Genomic DNA, 17,637 nt, shown 5'->3' with positions numbered 1-17,637 from the left:
CATTCTTGAAACCCAAAGATTGCCTTCATTTGAATGCTCCAATGTTCATAATTCTTCCCATCTAGAATTGGAAGATTCATTGCAAAGCCATTCGAATTTGCCATGCTTCTACACCTCTGATTTCCCTTCTGGTTTTGCAGCCTTGATTCTCAATCCGTGAGCTTCACTTCTTGAAGCCTCTTGCACCCAATCTTGGCACTACCACAGATCCCGATCCTAAAGCTCTGATACCACTGTTGGAATTGAGAAACCAGAATTACTTCGGTTTCTCTGTTCTGCATTACTTGCAGAACACGAAAAGAAGAAAAGAAGAGAATAAGTGAAGAATTGTTAAAGAGATTAGGAGGAGAGGAATTGAGAGAAGAGAAAGGAATGAGGGGAAAGTAATTCACTTGAATTTTCAATGTATTCAATGCACTATTACATCAAGCTTGATCAATTCTATTTATAGAAACTCATAACCAATTTGGTTGTTATGATTTCTATTTATAGTAATGTGCAAAACTAACTCAATCAACCTATACAATAAGCTATGAATTACACAACAATTATTACAAAATCAACATATTCTTCTACAATTTCATCTTTCTTTTCTTACTCTTAAGTAGAATGGACGAGGAATCCTTCAAATTACCTTATTCGTTGTTAATTGTAGAAATTTAGTGGATATGAGTACTATCACTTATTCTCCTAAATTTTCTTTATTTTTATATTAATTTTCTTTGTTGACTAAAAAAAGTTGGAAAGATATACATTGAAAATAGAAATCAAGTAAAACTTATTTAACATGGTTCATTTGAAGAGATATAAATAGTTAATATCTAAGTAGAGAATAGATATTTGTCCTTAACCTTTAGAATGCTTGCACTTAGATTCCATACTTAATTGCACTTATTGAAACTATTGAGATAAGTGGTAATTTTTGTGAAAACAAGTGAACCCTTCAACAAAAAAAGGAAGGAACCGTACCCAAAAAATGAGAAGTTAGAAGGGTAGCAGAATTTGCGGAAAATGAAGAAGTGAGAGATCAAAAAATGGTGTAGGAGCAGGAGGAGTAAGCAGTTGGCGTGTAATAAACATAGTTTTCTGATTATTTAATGTGTACTGTGCTGACAGACAAGATATGAAACAGCTTTATCATCGATGTATATAACATGGTGAAATAAAAAGTCCTTCATTTATTTCATTTTTCCTCTTCTCGTTACCATTTTCTCTTATTTGTAATATTTTCCCTATTTCCTAGTAAAGTAAACTACTTTCTGTTCACACCACTTGTAATTTCTCCACTGACAGAGGAAAACCTGTACACTTTCTCACACACGCACGCATACAGAGCCACAGAACCCACTCCCATCCATCCTATACATCGTTAGAAATCTGATGTTCCAAATCATATCTTATATGCTGTTTTGGATCAATAAAATATAAATAATAATGAATATTTAAATTTTTTAATTGATATGACATATTTTTATTTGTGTAAGGCATGATAGATCGAAGATTTTTGTTTATACATCACACTCACTTTCTCTTTCTAGCTATGTGGAATTGTGGATTATGATAAGGACGTTGGCAGAGGAGAGTAGATAGAGAAAGAGAGAGATATGAGAACAGAAGAGGACAGTGCAGAGAAAAACATACAGATATTTCCAGCCATATCATACCTTATTATTTCACCTTTTCCTCTCTGCCACTCGATTCATCAAATCCTCATCAAACAAAAAAAAACTCTCTTATAAACAGCCAAATATACACACCCTCCAAAGCAATGCAAAGTGAAACAAAAACAAACCCTCACTCAAACACTTTCCTATATAATGAAGAAGTGCCTTCAAGTGTTGCAAACCAACATTCTCATGTTCTTGTTCTAGTCCACACTCTCTCCTGATATATATTTTCTTAGCTTATCTTTGTTTCCAAACTTTGTCATTGTTTTAATGGATAGTTACTGCCACCATTACTCTGATAACAATGATTCACTTCTCCCACCTGGTTTTCGTTTCCACCCCACTGACGAGGAGCTTATCACATACTACCTTCTCAAGAAAGTTCTTGATAACACCTTCACTGCTAGAGCCATCACTGAAGTTGACCTCAACAAGTGTGAGCCATGGCAACTCCCAAGTATATAAAAAAACAAACCCTTGTTCTCTTTTCTCAGTTTCTGTGGTGCAAATTATTGAACTAATTATGTTTTCTAACTTTTTTGTTGTTGTTTATGGTAGAGAAAGCGAAGATGGGTGAGAAGGAGTGGTACTTCTTTAGCCTACGTGACCGGAAGTACCCAACAGGGTTACGTACTAATAGGGCAACAGAAGCTGGTTATTGGAAAGCTACTGGAAAAGATAGAGAGATTTATAGTTCCAAGACTTGTGCACTTGTTGGTATGAAGAAAACTTTGGTTTTCTACAAAGGAAGAGCTCCGAAAGGTGAAAAGAGCAACTGGGTCATGCATGAGTATCGCCTTGAAGGCAAATTTGCGTACCATTATCTCTCTAGGAGCTCCAAGGTGAGAAATCCTTCCTTCACTTTTCATCTCCTTAACATGAGGTTCTTTTTCCCTAGTGCATTTTTTCCAACCATCTTTCATTTGGTAGTGAAGTAATTGAAGTTCTATGGGTGGAACATCAACTTTTACTTGTACATGTACGTTCTCTAACTAGGTTTTCATTTATTTTAGTTCATGATGTTTCTCTTTCATAACTTCTGTAAAACTTAGCCATTGGTTATTACCCTTGGGTACAAAGGCACGTTCCATAGCTTATAATGTGAATATATGAGAATGTATGGGAACCATAAACTATTATCTAAATGATCTCAACAAAATAAGTAATCATCAAAAGGGTACAGCATTAAGCCACTGAATCATTGTCATTAAATGACCCTTTTTTCCATAGTTCTGCTAAGTCGCAGAAAGATCCTTATGTATAGTAGTAGCTTTTAACATTCTTCTTATCCAACGCAGATTTCAGAAACAGTTACTCATTTATTATTCCTTACTTAGACTTGTAGCTATTATATCAGGATTTTGTATAACCTGACATAAACACTTTGTATACTTGGTGGTGCATCTTTTTAATTTCTCACTGATTAATTAAAATTAAATTGGTTTACTTTTCATTTATGAATAGGATGAATGGGTTATATCCCGTGTGTTCCAGAAAAGCACCACAGGTGTTGGCTCCACCGTGTCTGCCACCGCCACTAGTTGTTCCAAGAAGACAATAGTTAGCACCTCATCTGCCAGCATGAGCCTATGTCCTGAACCTGATTCACCTTCCTCCATTTACCTTCCACCACTGCTGGACTCTTCTCCTTACCCCATCAGCAGCGCCACCCCATTCAACGACCGTGATAGCTGCTCCGACGTAAGCACCACCGTCGCCCAAAGAGAGCACGTGTCCTGTTTCTCCACAATCTTTGCCAACAACTTCAACAATGCTACCTTCGACCTTGTTCCACCGCCGCCGCAGAATCCTCTTAATCTTGATCCTTTCACTCGGTTCCAACGCAATGTTGGTGTTTCTGCCTTCCCTAGCTTGAGGTCTCTCCAAGATAATCTTCAGCTACCTTTCTTTTTCTCCTCCACCCCAGTCCACGGCAGTGGTTCGAATGACATGGCTACTGCCGGGCACTGGCCGGTGGCGGAGGATGGGAAAGTCGTGGTGGCTGATGGTGGTTCCAGCATGGGGCTGGGGCATTCCGAGCTTGATTGCATGTGGGGTTATTGATCATGATATTTGGGTTGACCATTGACTAGTACTTAGGATTAGTAATCTATGTTTACCTTATTGTTCTTGACCTTTTGTTTAGATTTGACTTGTTTGTATTAACTATTATGTACTGTTTGTAATTGTTAATATATTTTCGCTATTGTGGTTGTATTTAACTAAGTTATGACTTCTGATATATGAAAGAAGTTTATATTTACTATGACCTTTGGGTATTAAAATGTGTATGGAACTTGTTGAAATTAAGAGTGCGTTTTATTAGCTTCTTCTCTTCAATAATTGTTTATATTTTAAAAAATAACTATTTCTAATATTTAAATCTTGTTTGGTTGGGATTCCTCAATTCCTTAAAAACAATAATGAGAAGTAGTGAGGCAAGAGGAATATGATATGTTATTACATTTGTATTTTTTTTTGTTATGATAAGATAAGTTTACTTCCCTAATGGAATGGAGAGAAGGGAAAAAGTGTACTTCCCTAATGTACAGAAGTCTCACCCAAAAAATACAAATGTTAACTTATTTTTTTGTTTTAAGTTTTCATTTTCTTAATAGTTTGAGAGATAGAAGATGACATCCTTATTTCTAGCTTTTGGCCAAAAACGATTTTTTCTTAAGGAGATTGAAATTAATGGTGATCAATATACATTTTTTACCTATAGCCCTTGCTGTGCATCGCTCTTCTCTTCTAAGCAACATAATTCTATTTTTATGACCGAAACTTAAGTTGAACCACTTTTGAATCAGAAATCACTTTATTCTCTTTTTGTTCTTATTATTACATGGCTTACAGCAGAATATCTTTGATTGTTATAAATAGGCTGATGAGGAGATAGGATTCTGATTAATGATTATTATGATGGAATGAGATAGGCTAATGATTACTTTTGTTCTTGTTATTACATGGGTATACAGCACAATATCCTTTTTTTGTTGCTTTAATGAGATGAGATAAGGCTAAGGTTTCTACCGTGGTTATTATGAAATGTAGATATTTTAGAATTTTCTCTAATCATGTTCTATATTATTCATGTTAATTATAATATTATATATACAGCACGACTCGGATAAATTAAAGGGATATTTATTATTAATATAGGAATATATTATAAAGCGGGCAGCGTGCTCATTTTAATTTACTCTCACAACAACTTGGACTGTTATCCATGGTATGATACTATGATACATAAACTTAAAAGTTGAAATGATAAATTGCTTTTAACGTGTATGCATGTGCACATTTTCACTGTCAACTTTGTTATTTATTACTACCTCCATCTTCAAGAGGTATATGCATACTGTAAATATGTGTTGCTGTTATAAAATTTTAATATATGTAAAAAATATGAGTATCAGTAATTTATGAATTCATAGTAATGTTTTCAGTTTCTAGTTAAACTTAACAATACATTAGCCCCTGTACTTGCTTTAGAATCTATGTGATTATTTGAGATACACTTATTGCCATATTCAAAGGATCTTGCATGAATCTGAGTTCTTGGTCTACCCTATATCCATATTTCACATCAATACTGATTCTCTCAGTAAGCCTGTTATATAACGTTGAAGCAGCAACATTACGGAACAAACGGAGTCAAACACTTAGAAGTCTACTAAGGCTTGGAATTAGGGTTTTCCACACATGCCAACAGCTCTATCAAGAATGATATGATGCAAATATTAGTATGTTAGTATTTTCATACATAATTCATATTTCTGGACAAATATAAAGAGAACGAGTGTTGATATATTGAGGGATAAAAAATCATTTTGGTGTTATCATGAAAAAAATGGTAAATTGCTCAGTGAGCATAAATTATGGCTCACATTTCTTGTAGGAGGTAACATTTGATGTACGAAACAGAAGGGGATGGGAAAGTAATATATCTCTCCATTTAATGAATTTCATAGTTTTTAATCAATATTATTGTTATATATACGTATACAGTACATTAGCAAAGAACAAAAGCTATATCTTTGGTTACATCTTGTTTTAATATGTCTACCAATAGTAGATAATAACTCTTCCATTTGTTTATGTTTTTTGTAAACATTTAATGGGTAGTTGAAGAAGCTGTGGTGTGTAAGAAGTGAGAAGGCCTGGATTTGGTTAATTTTCACGTGGGGTTCTGAGTCTAGGTTCATACTTGGTGACTACTACTACTATGGCTAAACTACCCATACCCATCCTACTTGGGGAAGGGACAAATTTAATGCTCTCTCTGTTAACATTTTGTGACTTTTTCTCCCTTCTCTGGCTCAACTTTAGTGCAGGTATTACTGGGACCCATTAAAGCGTAACAGTATTAGCAACCTTTCAAGCCTTCTGTCCTTTCAAACTTCTAAGTTTACCCCTCCCATCCCTCTACCTTTCCCTATTGTCCTCTTCTAAACATTGCTACAGCAAAATTATTGCCCAACTGTTGTGATGACATCGCATGACATAAAAGTAGAAAGTTGTAGAAAAATGCCACATTAGAAATTTGGGATTTTAGCATTGGCGTGGTAATCAATATTAAAATGCACATCACTTCTCTTCAATCTTAACAACGTGACTAACAATCCATTGTTACATGGGGATGAGAAGAGTAACAAGTGAGACACCACGTCTTGAATCAAAACTAACTTTAAGGCATTAGTTTCATGAGTATTTCCTTCTTATAAACTCTTTCACTACTCCCTACATATCCAATGTGGGACTTCACACTTGATAAACCCAACAAGTAACAAACTGTTTATTATATACCAAATGGTTCGTTCAAGTGGTACATGTCTTCTTAAGCAAAGTCTCGAGTTTAAGTCTTGTGGATAGAAAAAATATCCACCGGGAGAGTTAGCCCCACGCACCTGTGATGTTCCCGGCTCGAACATGATTGTGTCCGATGCGAAAATTGAGAAAAAAAAATTGGTTATTATATTGTGCAATTTAGCTTCATTTTTTATTAATCAAAAGTCAAAAGATATGAATCATTATTAAAGGAAATAAGTACACTTACCTTAATTTGATTCCTTATATTGAGATTACACTAACACTAATTTGGTATCAGACTTTACACATATTCAGACCAAATTGATATATAAGAGCAGTAACAAACAATATTTTCATTTTTATCTAGATCTAATGTATTATTTTATAATTTATTATAACTCTCCATTAAATAAGGATAATATATGCTTTTTTCCATAATAGCAAACATTATTTTTATTCTTATTTGGGTCCCATAATAACTACCTTTTTATTCTACATCTCTCCTCACTTTTTCTTCACCCAATAATTGTTCTTATTTAAGAACAAAAATCAGAAAATGAAAATGACATAGTGAATAACAAGGTAAAAATGTTCTTATTCTATCCGGAACAACATTAATAATGACCCATGTGATTTGCTGTAGCCTTCATTTGGTTTGAGAGAGAAAGAGAGGAAAAAAGATGAAAGGAGAGAAGTACGAGAGAAAATTGAGTTTTTCATGCAAAAGGGGCGGAGAAGATAAAAAAGATATGAGACCCACAAAAGGTAACTCTCCCTAGAGATGAGAAGAAAGTGAACGAGAAAGTAAAATTTATGGAAATGAGAATTTTAACCTTACTAATATAATAATATTTATTTTTTCTTTATTCTTTAAGGGTAGATTCGTCTTTTAAAACATAATATTATTATTTGTTATCTTCTATTTCTTCTTAATTTCTCTCGTACTAAACAATATAGAAATCTACTCATTTTCTCACATTTTTTCTTTCTCTTTAAAGTTTCTCACATCTTTCTCTCTTCTCATTTTCTTTTTTTAACCAAAGTGTCTAAACTATGTTACCCAAATAGCAAACAAACTCTCCAACCACTTTTCTCCCATGAAAAAGGTGAAGAATTTTGTTATTACTATTAACTATTGCTATTATCATTGTTCAAAGTTCAAACAACATAGATATATACTTTCCACACAGACTAGCTTCTTATTTCCCAACAATAAAACACACATCCTTCTCAGTTCTCACCATTCATCAGAGTAAATATGTGCAGCAGTGTCACTCTTACAGAGCATCATGATGTTATGTACTAGGTTACATTATAGATACAGCCAAGGGAAGGTTACAACTGAATACTGAATTGGAGCATGGATCATAATGATGGTGGATGATGAAATAGGACTCTGGCCTTATAAAGGGTACACATTAATTTTTCAAATGAGGGGTATGTGATATGTTCATGATTGAATATGCAATGAGTTTGTACCTGTTATGGGTATGTTTTTGAGCATCTGTTAAGGGTGCCAGCTGCTAGTGCATCAAAATGACATGGCACGCTGTGTACCATATTAAAGACCGGATCCTTTGTCCCAAAAGGATTTGTCCCGATGTCACTATCTAATGGAGTAATATTAAATAATATAAAAATATAAATTTATGTTTTTATTTTTATTTTCTCAATAAAGTGAAAATTTTGATTAGTTTGGAACAGAAATTGAGACAGAAAATCCAGATCTCCATATTAAAAGATGCATCGAGATAATGTGACCAACCAGAATATTATGTTTTGTTTTAAAAAAAATCTTTTATTCATGTAGTAATATGTGATTAGTTTAAAATAAATAATGGGACACTCTTACATATAAATCATCTCCTTCCTGCATTTGGACTTTCTCACAATTATTTGGGTTCTCATTCTGCTTTCTAACGATTTGGTCTATACCTTATGATGTGTATGAGTTATAAGGCAAAGAATAACAAACAAGTGCTTTAGTCCAATGGCCAAAAGCTTGGTTTGGAACTTATACAAACAGAAAGGAATCATTAAGTTGAAAACAAAGGGGGTCTTGTGGAAGAGCTCTGTTATTTCGTTTTCTGTTTGGTTTCCTTCAATCTTGATTTACACTTACTTTCTCCTTTTTTGTACTTCTACCATTTTTGAAAAATATATTTGAATCTTGTTCTTTATAAACATGTAATTCTCTTGGGTAATCAGCTATATATATTATTTGTTTTCTTATGACATGTAGTTTTTGGGAAAGGTAGTCGTTAACAATCAACAAAATATACCAAAACTTTAGGTAGCAACAAGCTTTGATATAGTTATTCCTAAAACAAATATCTGATTGCTAATTAAAGTATTTTCATATAACAAAAACAAAAAATGTTGGTCTAATAGTATAATATTCTATTAGGATGATAAAAAAGTCAAGAATTAGATTCTTGTAAGAAATACTTATTGGGAGGAATAAACATGTGATACTCTTCCTAGTACCAAAAAAATATATGTTACAAACTATTGCATATGTCAAATTCAATCACAAAGGATTCCTAACTTTTAAAGTATTCGCCACAAATTTGTTTTGACAAAACACTTAATATTCATGTGTAATTGATTGAATATAAGTGACTCAATTAACCAATTCAAAAGTGTTAGGCATAATTTTCGTATAAAGCATACAACTTTCAGTTAGTATGCCCATGATGAAAATATATTATGTACAGCAAGGAAAAAAGTAAAAAGTAAAAACATTTATTATTACTAATAAAAATTTAATCCTTCACTCTACCATTTCAAATATTATTGTGATATTAATGCTTGCTTACTCTCAACTCTCAAGCAATCACTTGGATATAATTTTATAGTTAAAACATTTAAATATCCTTCAATAAAATAAAATGATTGATTTTTTTAAAATAATATATTTATATTTATTCTATGTATATGAAGTCATAACATACTATAACTACCACCATGAAATAATTCCCATTTTCCTCTTTTGTCCTTAGTATTTTTTAATTTCTAAAAAAAATCATATTATCCTAGATAACCACCACCAACATATTAATCATATCTCTCACATTAAATTGAATATTATAATAAAGACAAAAAATGATAATATAAAGTACACTCAATATAAAAACTATAATATAAAATACGCACAATATTTATACTTCTATATTGTATATTGACAAAATATGATGTAACTTCCATACTTCCATCGTGGAGTAAATTCCAATTTTTTTTTTGTTTTTAACACTTTTTAATTTCTACGGAAAAATAATATAATCATAGGTAACCACCACCAATATATTAATCATTCCTCGCACATTAAATTACACGTTATAATAAAGAAAAAAATATATAATCTAATAATACAAAAAATATAATATAAAATACACACAATACAAAAAATATAATATAAAATACACTCAATACAAAAAATATATTATAATTCTTCAAAATAAAATATTCAAAAATATTTACACCATAAAATAAGAATGTGGGGTTGTGCCTCTCACACCCTAGTCCATATAAAGCACATGTTAAATTTGGATATAATTTATCAACATTGAATCCATATGTTATTGTGATCTTATTAACCACATAAATGATTATCACATTGGATCCATGAGTAAAACGCATGACAACTGTGAGTCTAAATTATGATTTTTTTTATTAAAGAAATTTATGAAACAAAATAGGGAAAGGAAAAAATAAAATGATCAATAAGAGAACAAAAAAGTGTAAAATCTTCACCAACGGTCCAAAAAGAATAATCTCTCTTCTTCGGGAAAGTAAATTTTCTGAAACTTAGGAGTGAATTATTCATAGAAAAAGTAAAATAAATTTAAAATGAAGGCAATGAGAAAATGAGAAAAGAAAGCACCCATATGAAAATGAAGCTAGAAGTGATGAATTAAAAGAGGAAATACAAATAACCAAAAAAAAGAGGAAATTCATACGTTACACTAAGGAAGAGAAAATTGTGATAACGAAACTATTTACAATACATGTAAATGAAAAGCTTGAACGCACTTATCCAAAGTTGATCCATTCAAAAAATCAAACAAAAATAATAAGTTGTAAGGAGAGAGAATTTGTAGTCAATTGATTTGATAGAAGTAATAAAGAGAAACAAAATTTATATTTTGGTCAAGTTTGACTCAATTTCTCAATTAAGTTGTAAGAAAACATGTTTCTGTTAAAACTTATTTAATAAGCATTAATAGATAATGAGTGACTCACAATAAAAAAGAATAAAAAATAGTATGTTAAAAAAAAATCACTTTGGTTCAAAATACAACAATAAGTATAATGAGATGTTACTTAGATACATAAAAAAAAAATTAGAGTGTGAATCCACTTACTCCAAGATCTTAGTTATCAATTTTAGGAATATTTAATAGTTTAGTTATATTCATTAATTTAAACCATTAAATTTCTTTAAAATTGATTGTTAGAATGAAGAGCAAGTTTGGAGTAACCGGATCATCTTCAACAAAATTTTTAATCAAATTTTATCTACAAATTTACTAATATTTAATTATGTTACCTATGGTTAATTAATAAAAAATAAATTTAACTTTATTACATTGGCTATCGTTTAAAGCCACTCACTTTGTGAAAAAATGATGGATTATTTGTGTTTTTTTATAATACCAAAAATATTCAATTATAATTAAGATATCATTGGTGTATAACTAATCCAATAAGTGTTGTTTCCACCATGACTTTTTGGTTTGGTCTTTCTACAATCCAGCTCGATGATTTGTATGTTAGTAACTTAGTATAAAAAGTAATTAATAATAGTACTTCTTCTCCCTCCATCACCCCGCTCTAAATCTTGTTCACTTGCATTTTGTAGCACCTTGAAGTAGTAGAGGGTCAGTGGTGACGTCACAAGCAAAGAACATGGGTAGAATTTTTACTGTGGAGTTGGAGGGCAGGTCCTATTGCTGCAAATTCTGCAAAACCCACCTCGCTCTTGTGGATGATCTCATCTCTCTGGTACCACTTCCCATTTCTCTCATCCAATTTTGTTAAAGATGTCGTTTTTATCTTAATTTGTTCTTCTGAAATTCTTTCTGGACGAACCAACCATGAATGAAGTATAAAAATCAGCTTCAGAAAATCACTCTATTATTTTATGTTCAGATTTTAAAGAATAATATATCATTTTTATAGACCTTGTCTTATGTTGGTATATGGAAACTTTCTACTTTCTGATATGGAGTCTGTGAGATTTGAATATTATGTGCTACAAGCATGACCCTGATTGGCAAAAAAATAATCCACCTTTGAAATATCGAGGTGTTTATTTTTTGGAGTCTTATATATATATATGCTGAATGATGCACCCTTATCCTTATTTTCTTTATTGTAGTACAGGGGTTGCTTTTTGAAACCTTAGCAGAAAATTCATAAACTAACTCAGATCTTATTTCAAGTGAGTATCACTGATAGGGTGGGGGTGAAGCGGACAATTATCCCTATTAGACACTTTTGGACACTCCTAACCAAATTTGAAAACATTTATATTTTTTTATATCCCCATCCTCGTGTCATACGTAACTTGTCCTGTGTTGTATCCATGCTTCGAAGTGTTTTACAATTGTAGGAGTAGTGCCACACCACTAATGTCAGAGAACATTGCCCTGTCTATTGAAAATGGGTTAAATAGTCATGAATTAGTTTTTCGTATAAAATACCTCGAAAATTTCAACCCTTGAAAGTGTATCCTTCCAAGTGAAATGCGGGTGACAAGGTTCACAATTCCTAAACCCAGTGAGGTTGTTGTTAATTTGAGAATCAATGAAGTATTGGTAAGTGGATTAATATGCTGATTAGTTTAGAGCTCTGTTGTACTTTTGAAGCCCCAATCGATGGCAAACATTGCCGTCTGAGTTTGATTGGGTGGTTATTTGGATATGCATCTGGTCCGAAGACAGATGCATTTAGAAGCTTCATACAAGGCTTATGAGATTCACTATGCTGGTTAAGTGTACTCTTTGCAGAACTCAGTAATATTTTAGTAGCTGAATCATATTTTCAGATCTCGGGTTATTTTTACAAATTCACTCTGCTGCTGTTTTCCTTTCTCATAAGCATTCACATCGCAGCTTCTGCCTCCACTAAGAAGACATCAAATAATGTCAAACTTAGAATGGCTTTGGTGATAAAAAGCTCATAAATAATTATATTCAGGAGTTGTCACATGAACCTTAAAGTTGAGTGAGGATAGCCTTGTATGTAGTAGCTCATCTGTTCTCGCTCTGGAAGGATACCTAATAACTACATTGGTAACAAATCGTAATTGAAAACACTAGTTAGCTGCATGAATCCTTGATACCCTTCACTTCACTCCTGTTGCTGCTCAATCTGGTTTGTGGATAAATAGAAGATATGTTGATGAGGCCACCACTTGCAGTCACAGGAGTAAAACTTGCTTCTGTAACTGCTATATCAAGGGTGAAATTTTCAAAGAAGGAAATTGTTGTTTAATCAATGTAAATGGGGTATCTGTCTTAAATGATTAGAAAAAGGCTTCGATAAAGTTACAATATGCCCTTGTAACTGTTGACTGCATAATTGTTGCATAATCTCTTTTAGTACCTGTTCTTCTATCCATCCTAATGTGCTGGGTGTTTTTCTGTGGTTGTCATATATTAAGAGTAACTATTTTAATAAATCAAATATATAGCTGATATATAGATTTTCCAAGGGGGAATGATAGCAATGCTAAATTATGGTTTGTAAAAGCATGCTTCATGCCTGTCTTGTTTGTTTTGCTTTGTTTTCACCAGACATACTTTTACTATTCTGTTGGATTGCTAAATTACTTCTCATATTAATCTTTGATTATATTCTTCTCAGACATTTTACTCCCAACGGGGAAAAGCGTATCTCTTCAGTAATGTGTGAGTACCTTCAGTTCTTATTGATAATCCATGAGTGACTAACGAGTAATGAATTAGAAGCTATGATAGGGTTGTATACTGTATAGCAATATGACAGGCTTGTGTTATTTAATATATTCATGTTGCTAGCTGAAAATTGTATTTAAGCATAATGTGATACTACCATAAATCTGGAAATTATATTGGTCATTTTCTGCATGCATAAATCAAGCCTCTATGAAAATTGCATTATGCATTTATTTGGAAAGGATTACAATTCCAAACCCACTTCCTGTTTGCCCATTATTGTCAATAAACATTAGGAACTGGATTGTAGCTCTCTTTTATTTTAAAGCGATTCTATAGATTAGACCTGAATATTCCAATTCTCTTGTGTAATCTTATGTTTTGGGGCTGTGATTCAGCGTGAACTATACAATCGGAGAACTAGAGGAAAGGTCGATGATTTCGGGTTTGCACACTGTTGCAGATATTTATTGCTGTCGCTGTGGTCAAATAGTTGGCTGGAAATATGTAATCCTCCCCTTACCCTGTCTCATATTCATATCTGGAAATGAGTGTCATTGGTGAAATATCTTAGAATGTCTCTTCTGCTTGAGAAGCCCGGAAATATTTTATGCATCAACTCCCGTTCTCTAGTTACCACCGGCTTTCGCATTCCTTTTGATCCCTTCTAAGATTTTACATTACTGTAACAGGAGATTGCACCTGAGAAGTACCAAAAGTATAAAGAAGGGAAGTTTGTTCTTGAAAGGTATCATCCTATTATGTTGTTACCTATCCTGGTTATTGCAATTTGAGTTAAACTATTTCCTCCCTAATTTGTTTATACTGGTTGTGCTTATCGTACATTTAACAGAGGAAGGATTGTCGACGAAATTGATTTCTCCACCACTGAATTCCATATGGAGAGTCGTGCCAACATGAGTGATGCTGAAGATGCTTAGCATGTTTTAATGTTTGGTACTTGTAGTTGGATCAGGTGTTAGAGTTCACGGGTTTTTTGTGGAAAATAAAGGAGAATCGTGAAAATGTTCAGTGTTGAAGTTTGATGTAGATTTCTTTGTTGTAGTGGCAGATAAAAAGGAGAGTGCTCAATGGTGTGTAAATTGTGTAGAACAGATGAGACCATTGTTTCATATTTGTCCCTAATTTTTTTGAATGAACTTGGTTTGAACCTCTCCAAAAAAAACTAAGACTCATTATTTTAAGATAAACATGTTCCTGCAATCAGTCTCCCCGCTTGGTTGACCATGTGTCACATAAGCAAAATCTGTTTTACTAGTTGACTGCTACTAACATAATGATGTAAATGACAATTAAAAAAGTGGTCCTGAAAGCCAAGGTTGTTAGACACATCTTTATTCTTTTATGAAAATCAATTTTAACACTTCACTTTAATATTCACATCCCAATTTTCCTGATTACATTTGGCAGGGAGGTGCATTTAAAAGTTATTCAATAATGTGGTAAGACTGCATTAGATAACTTATTGTTACCATAGCTTGCAGCAATTCTAAATGACACGAAATAATATTTATTGGCTCTACTAGTGCCAATTCTCAAAATTATCCACAATATGGCTATCAGTTCTCGAAACTCCCACAATATGGCTGTCTCTACCTATCACGGAAAGAAAGGAGGAGAAGTTTGCCGGAAATGCATCAACGGAAAATATGTGGGAGAAAGAAGCGCATTCAACTTGGAGCAAGAAAATAAGAAGGGAAAATGCTTCTATTTATAACTTGAGATTTTTTCCATGTTCCTAGTTTCTCCAATGTAGGACTTTAGAGTTATTTTTTTTTTCAAAACTCTTCAATGTGTGGGACTTGAGAGTTGTTTTTTCAAAACTCTCTTATGTGGGACTTGAATGTTTTTTATATTTCACACCCAAAAGTTCTCACTCATGATTTTCAACAAACCATGTTCCAACAATCCCCTACTTGAAATTAAAAAACAATTTTCGAGAATATTTGTGGTCTCAATAAGATTGTGCATAAACAAAGGTGTCATGCGACTTGAACCTTTGCATAGTGAGTAAGATCCAGATTTTACTAGAGTGACTCGTAGTCTTGAACTCTATCTCCATCATCAAACCACACACAACCTTTTCAAAGGTGTATTCTGTAAAGCCCGTGCGTTAAAGGTCATAATTTATGCCCCAAAATTTCATAGGAAGTGTCCCCCACTTCGACATTCACATAGGTGAGTCTATAAAGAGTACTCCTATAGCCTAGGTACTCCACTCCAATTGGAGTATAGATCTCATTAAGAATTTTAACTCAGCCTTGCATATGCTATAGGAATCATGCTGCTCATAATTTTATAGCATGTTCATTCTCATATCACTTCACAACTTGTTATTACCCATTGAACTTATTTCTTGGGATCCAGTCAGTTAGGTCGGATTATCATTATGAGTGATCCTCGTTCTAAGGGCAAGAGTCACATACTCTTAGAAGTATTATGGACTTTCTATCTAGCTAGTCCTTTCGCCAAAGGATCTGCTAAGTTATTCTCAATGCGTACATGATCCAGTCTAACAACTCATGTAGAGAGTAATTCTCTAATGGTGTTATGGTTACGACGTATTTGTCGCTTCTTAACGTTATGAAAGCGGTTCACAATTTTTTTGTTGCAATAGTCGCGGTACTATCACAATGGATCAACAACAACTGATATATGTTTTTCCCATAGGGGAATATCTGCAAGCAAACTTCTCAGCTAACTTGTTTCTTCATTAACTATTGCTAATGCTATCATCTCAACTTTCATAGTGGATTGAGATAATATAGTCTGTTTCTTGTTAGACTCTAGATAGTTCATCTCATCACCTTATCGCCACAAATCAACATCCAAAAAAAACTTCTTGGAGAGTTGATGGATTATTGTTAAGTACTAAATTACAGTCAATATCTGGGTACTTTTTGTTAAGAATTGATTATATTTTTGTACAAATTCTCGTGAATCTAGTGTGTTTTGTTAATTATTCATGAATTGGATCCAAATTTTGAAATAGAAATGCATTCATCCCTAAAAAGTGTGAATTTTGCAGGGAAAAGCTGGAATTCATAGTAAAAATCAACAGAAGAAGAAGATTTGTTTATGCACTCTCGCCCAAGCGAGAGTTGCCTCGCCTGAGCGAGGAGCTTCTTAAAAAAGCCCAGAAAACAGGAGTATTCTTCAAAGCTAAGTCACATTCTCGCTTAAGCGAGAAGATTTTCGCCCAAGCGAAAATCCCACATTAAACAGGAGTGCTCTCTGCCTCTTTCTCGCCTGAGCGAGACATTCTCGCCTGAGCGAGACGGGCTTTCTTCAAGCCTAAGTCAAGCCTCGCTTAAGCGAGAGAGCTCGCTTGAGCGAGAGATGAACATTTTTGAAGCTATTTAAAGCCCTTTCACACGAAACTAAGGAAGATGAAGAAGAGAGGGAATTAGAACCAGAAGAGAGATCATCCAGAGGAAAAGAAACGAGAGAAAAGGTGGAGAAGCTTGTGGAAACAACTTCGAGACTAGATTTCTTGAGCTTACACTGTATGTTCATTGTAACAGCTGCGATGTGCGGCTAATTTCTCTTATGTTGGGATTGAATGTAATCTTCTAAACTCTTTTGTATTACTTGGATTCGTTTGTATATAGATCATTCGGTTATAAAATCTTGGTGATCCTATCCTTTGCTTAATGCTTGATTCTAGTTCGTTTCTCGATCTTGGCTTTAAGTTTCAAACTGGGAAGTTAAACTTAGAACCGAACCTGGATAGAATCACTTGATATAATATTTATCTAGGAATAGATAATGGTATGTTGATTGCATTACATTGAACTGAGTGCTGGATAAATTGTTAAACATCCAAGGAATTGGTATTTGATAATTTATCTTAGGATTCTGTATTCAAGGAATTGATACAGATGATTTAAAAATGTGCATCAAGATTTGTAACATTGTGATTTATCTCGAATTTGCATCCGAGGATACTAAGGAATAGAATGATGAAGTTCAATCCCAACCGTTCTTAAATTGCATTTTAAAAAACAAAAACCATCTTTGTTAATTAGTTCTTACTTTAAGCTTCCAAATCATGAAATCCGACATCAATCATGTGTATATAAACATACTGAACTACTTCATATTGTAGGAAATTTTATAAATCCAATTTACTCCCTGAGGACGATAAAACCCGTAATTGCTTACTACAATCGAATCTTAAAGGTTTAAGCCATAAGCAATAACAAATCAGGAAAAAA

At 33.1% G+C, this 17,637-nt stretch overlaps 2 protein-coding genes across 2 annotated transcripts; both read left to right on the top strand.

The window, feature by feature from the left end:
* On the top strand, positions 1,594-3,925 carry LOC109363444 (protein CUP-SHAPED COTYLEDON 2-like). Its single transcript, XM_019609708.1, has 3 exons — positions 1,594-2,124; positions 2,226-2,509; positions 3,132-3,925. Exons 1-3 carry the CDS (start codon positions 1,938-1,940, stop codon positions 3,729-3,731), a joined length of 1,071 nt encoding a protein of 356 aa, XP_019465253.1. The 5' UTR covers positions 1,594-1,937; the 3' UTR covers positions 3,732-3,925.
* On the top strand, positions 11,246-14,585 carry LOC109363260 (protein yippee-like At5g53940). Its single transcript, XM_019609461.1, has 5 exons — positions 11,246-11,483; positions 13,350-13,393; positions 13,798-13,906; positions 14,092-14,147; positions 14,253-14,585. Exons 1-5 carry the CDS (start codon positions 11,388-11,390, stop codon positions 14,338-14,340), a joined length of 393 nt encoding a protein of 130 aa, XP_019465006.1. The 5' UTR covers positions 11,246-11,387; the 3' UTR covers positions 14,341-14,585.

This window comes from Lupinus angustifolius, chromosome LG13, assembly GCF_001865875.1.
Source record: "Lupinus angustifolius cultivar Tanjil chromosome LG13, LupAngTanjil_v1.0, whole genome shotgun sequence".
Taxonomy (NCBI): domain Eukaryota; kingdom Viridiplantae; phylum Streptophyta; class Magnoliopsida; order Fabales; family Fabaceae; genus Lupinus; species Lupinus angustifolius.
The sequence above is the reverse complement of the archived record's forward strand: the minus strand, read 5'-3'. Positions and strand labels throughout refer to the sequence as shown.

Bases quoted from the DNA above. Each gene is read 5' to 3' on its own strand.
- LOC109363444 (XM_019609708.1), top strand. From the start codon at position 1,938: ATGGATAGTTACTGCCACCATTACTCTGATAACAATGATTCACTTCTC. The intron at 2,125-2,225 runs GTATATAAAAAA...TGTTTATGGTAG, and splicing joins TGAGCCATGGCAACTCCCAA to AGAAAGCGAAGATGGGTGAG. The intron at 2,510-3,131 runs GTGAGAAATCCT...ATTTATGAATAG, and splicing joins ATCTCTCTAGGAGCTCCAAG to GATGAATGGGTTATATCCCG.
- LOC109363260 (XM_019609461.1), top strand. From the start codon at position 11,388: ATGGGTAGAATTTTTACTGTGGAGTTGGAGGGCAGGTCCTATTGCTGC. The intron at 13,907-14,091 runs GTAATCCTCCCC...TTACTGTAACAG, and splicing joins AAATAGTTGGCTGGAAATAT to GAGATTGCACCTGAGAAGTA. The intron at 14,148-14,252 runs GTATCATCCTAT...TACATTTAACAG, and splicing joins GGGAAGTTTGTTCTTGAAAG to AGGAAGGATTGTCGACGAAA.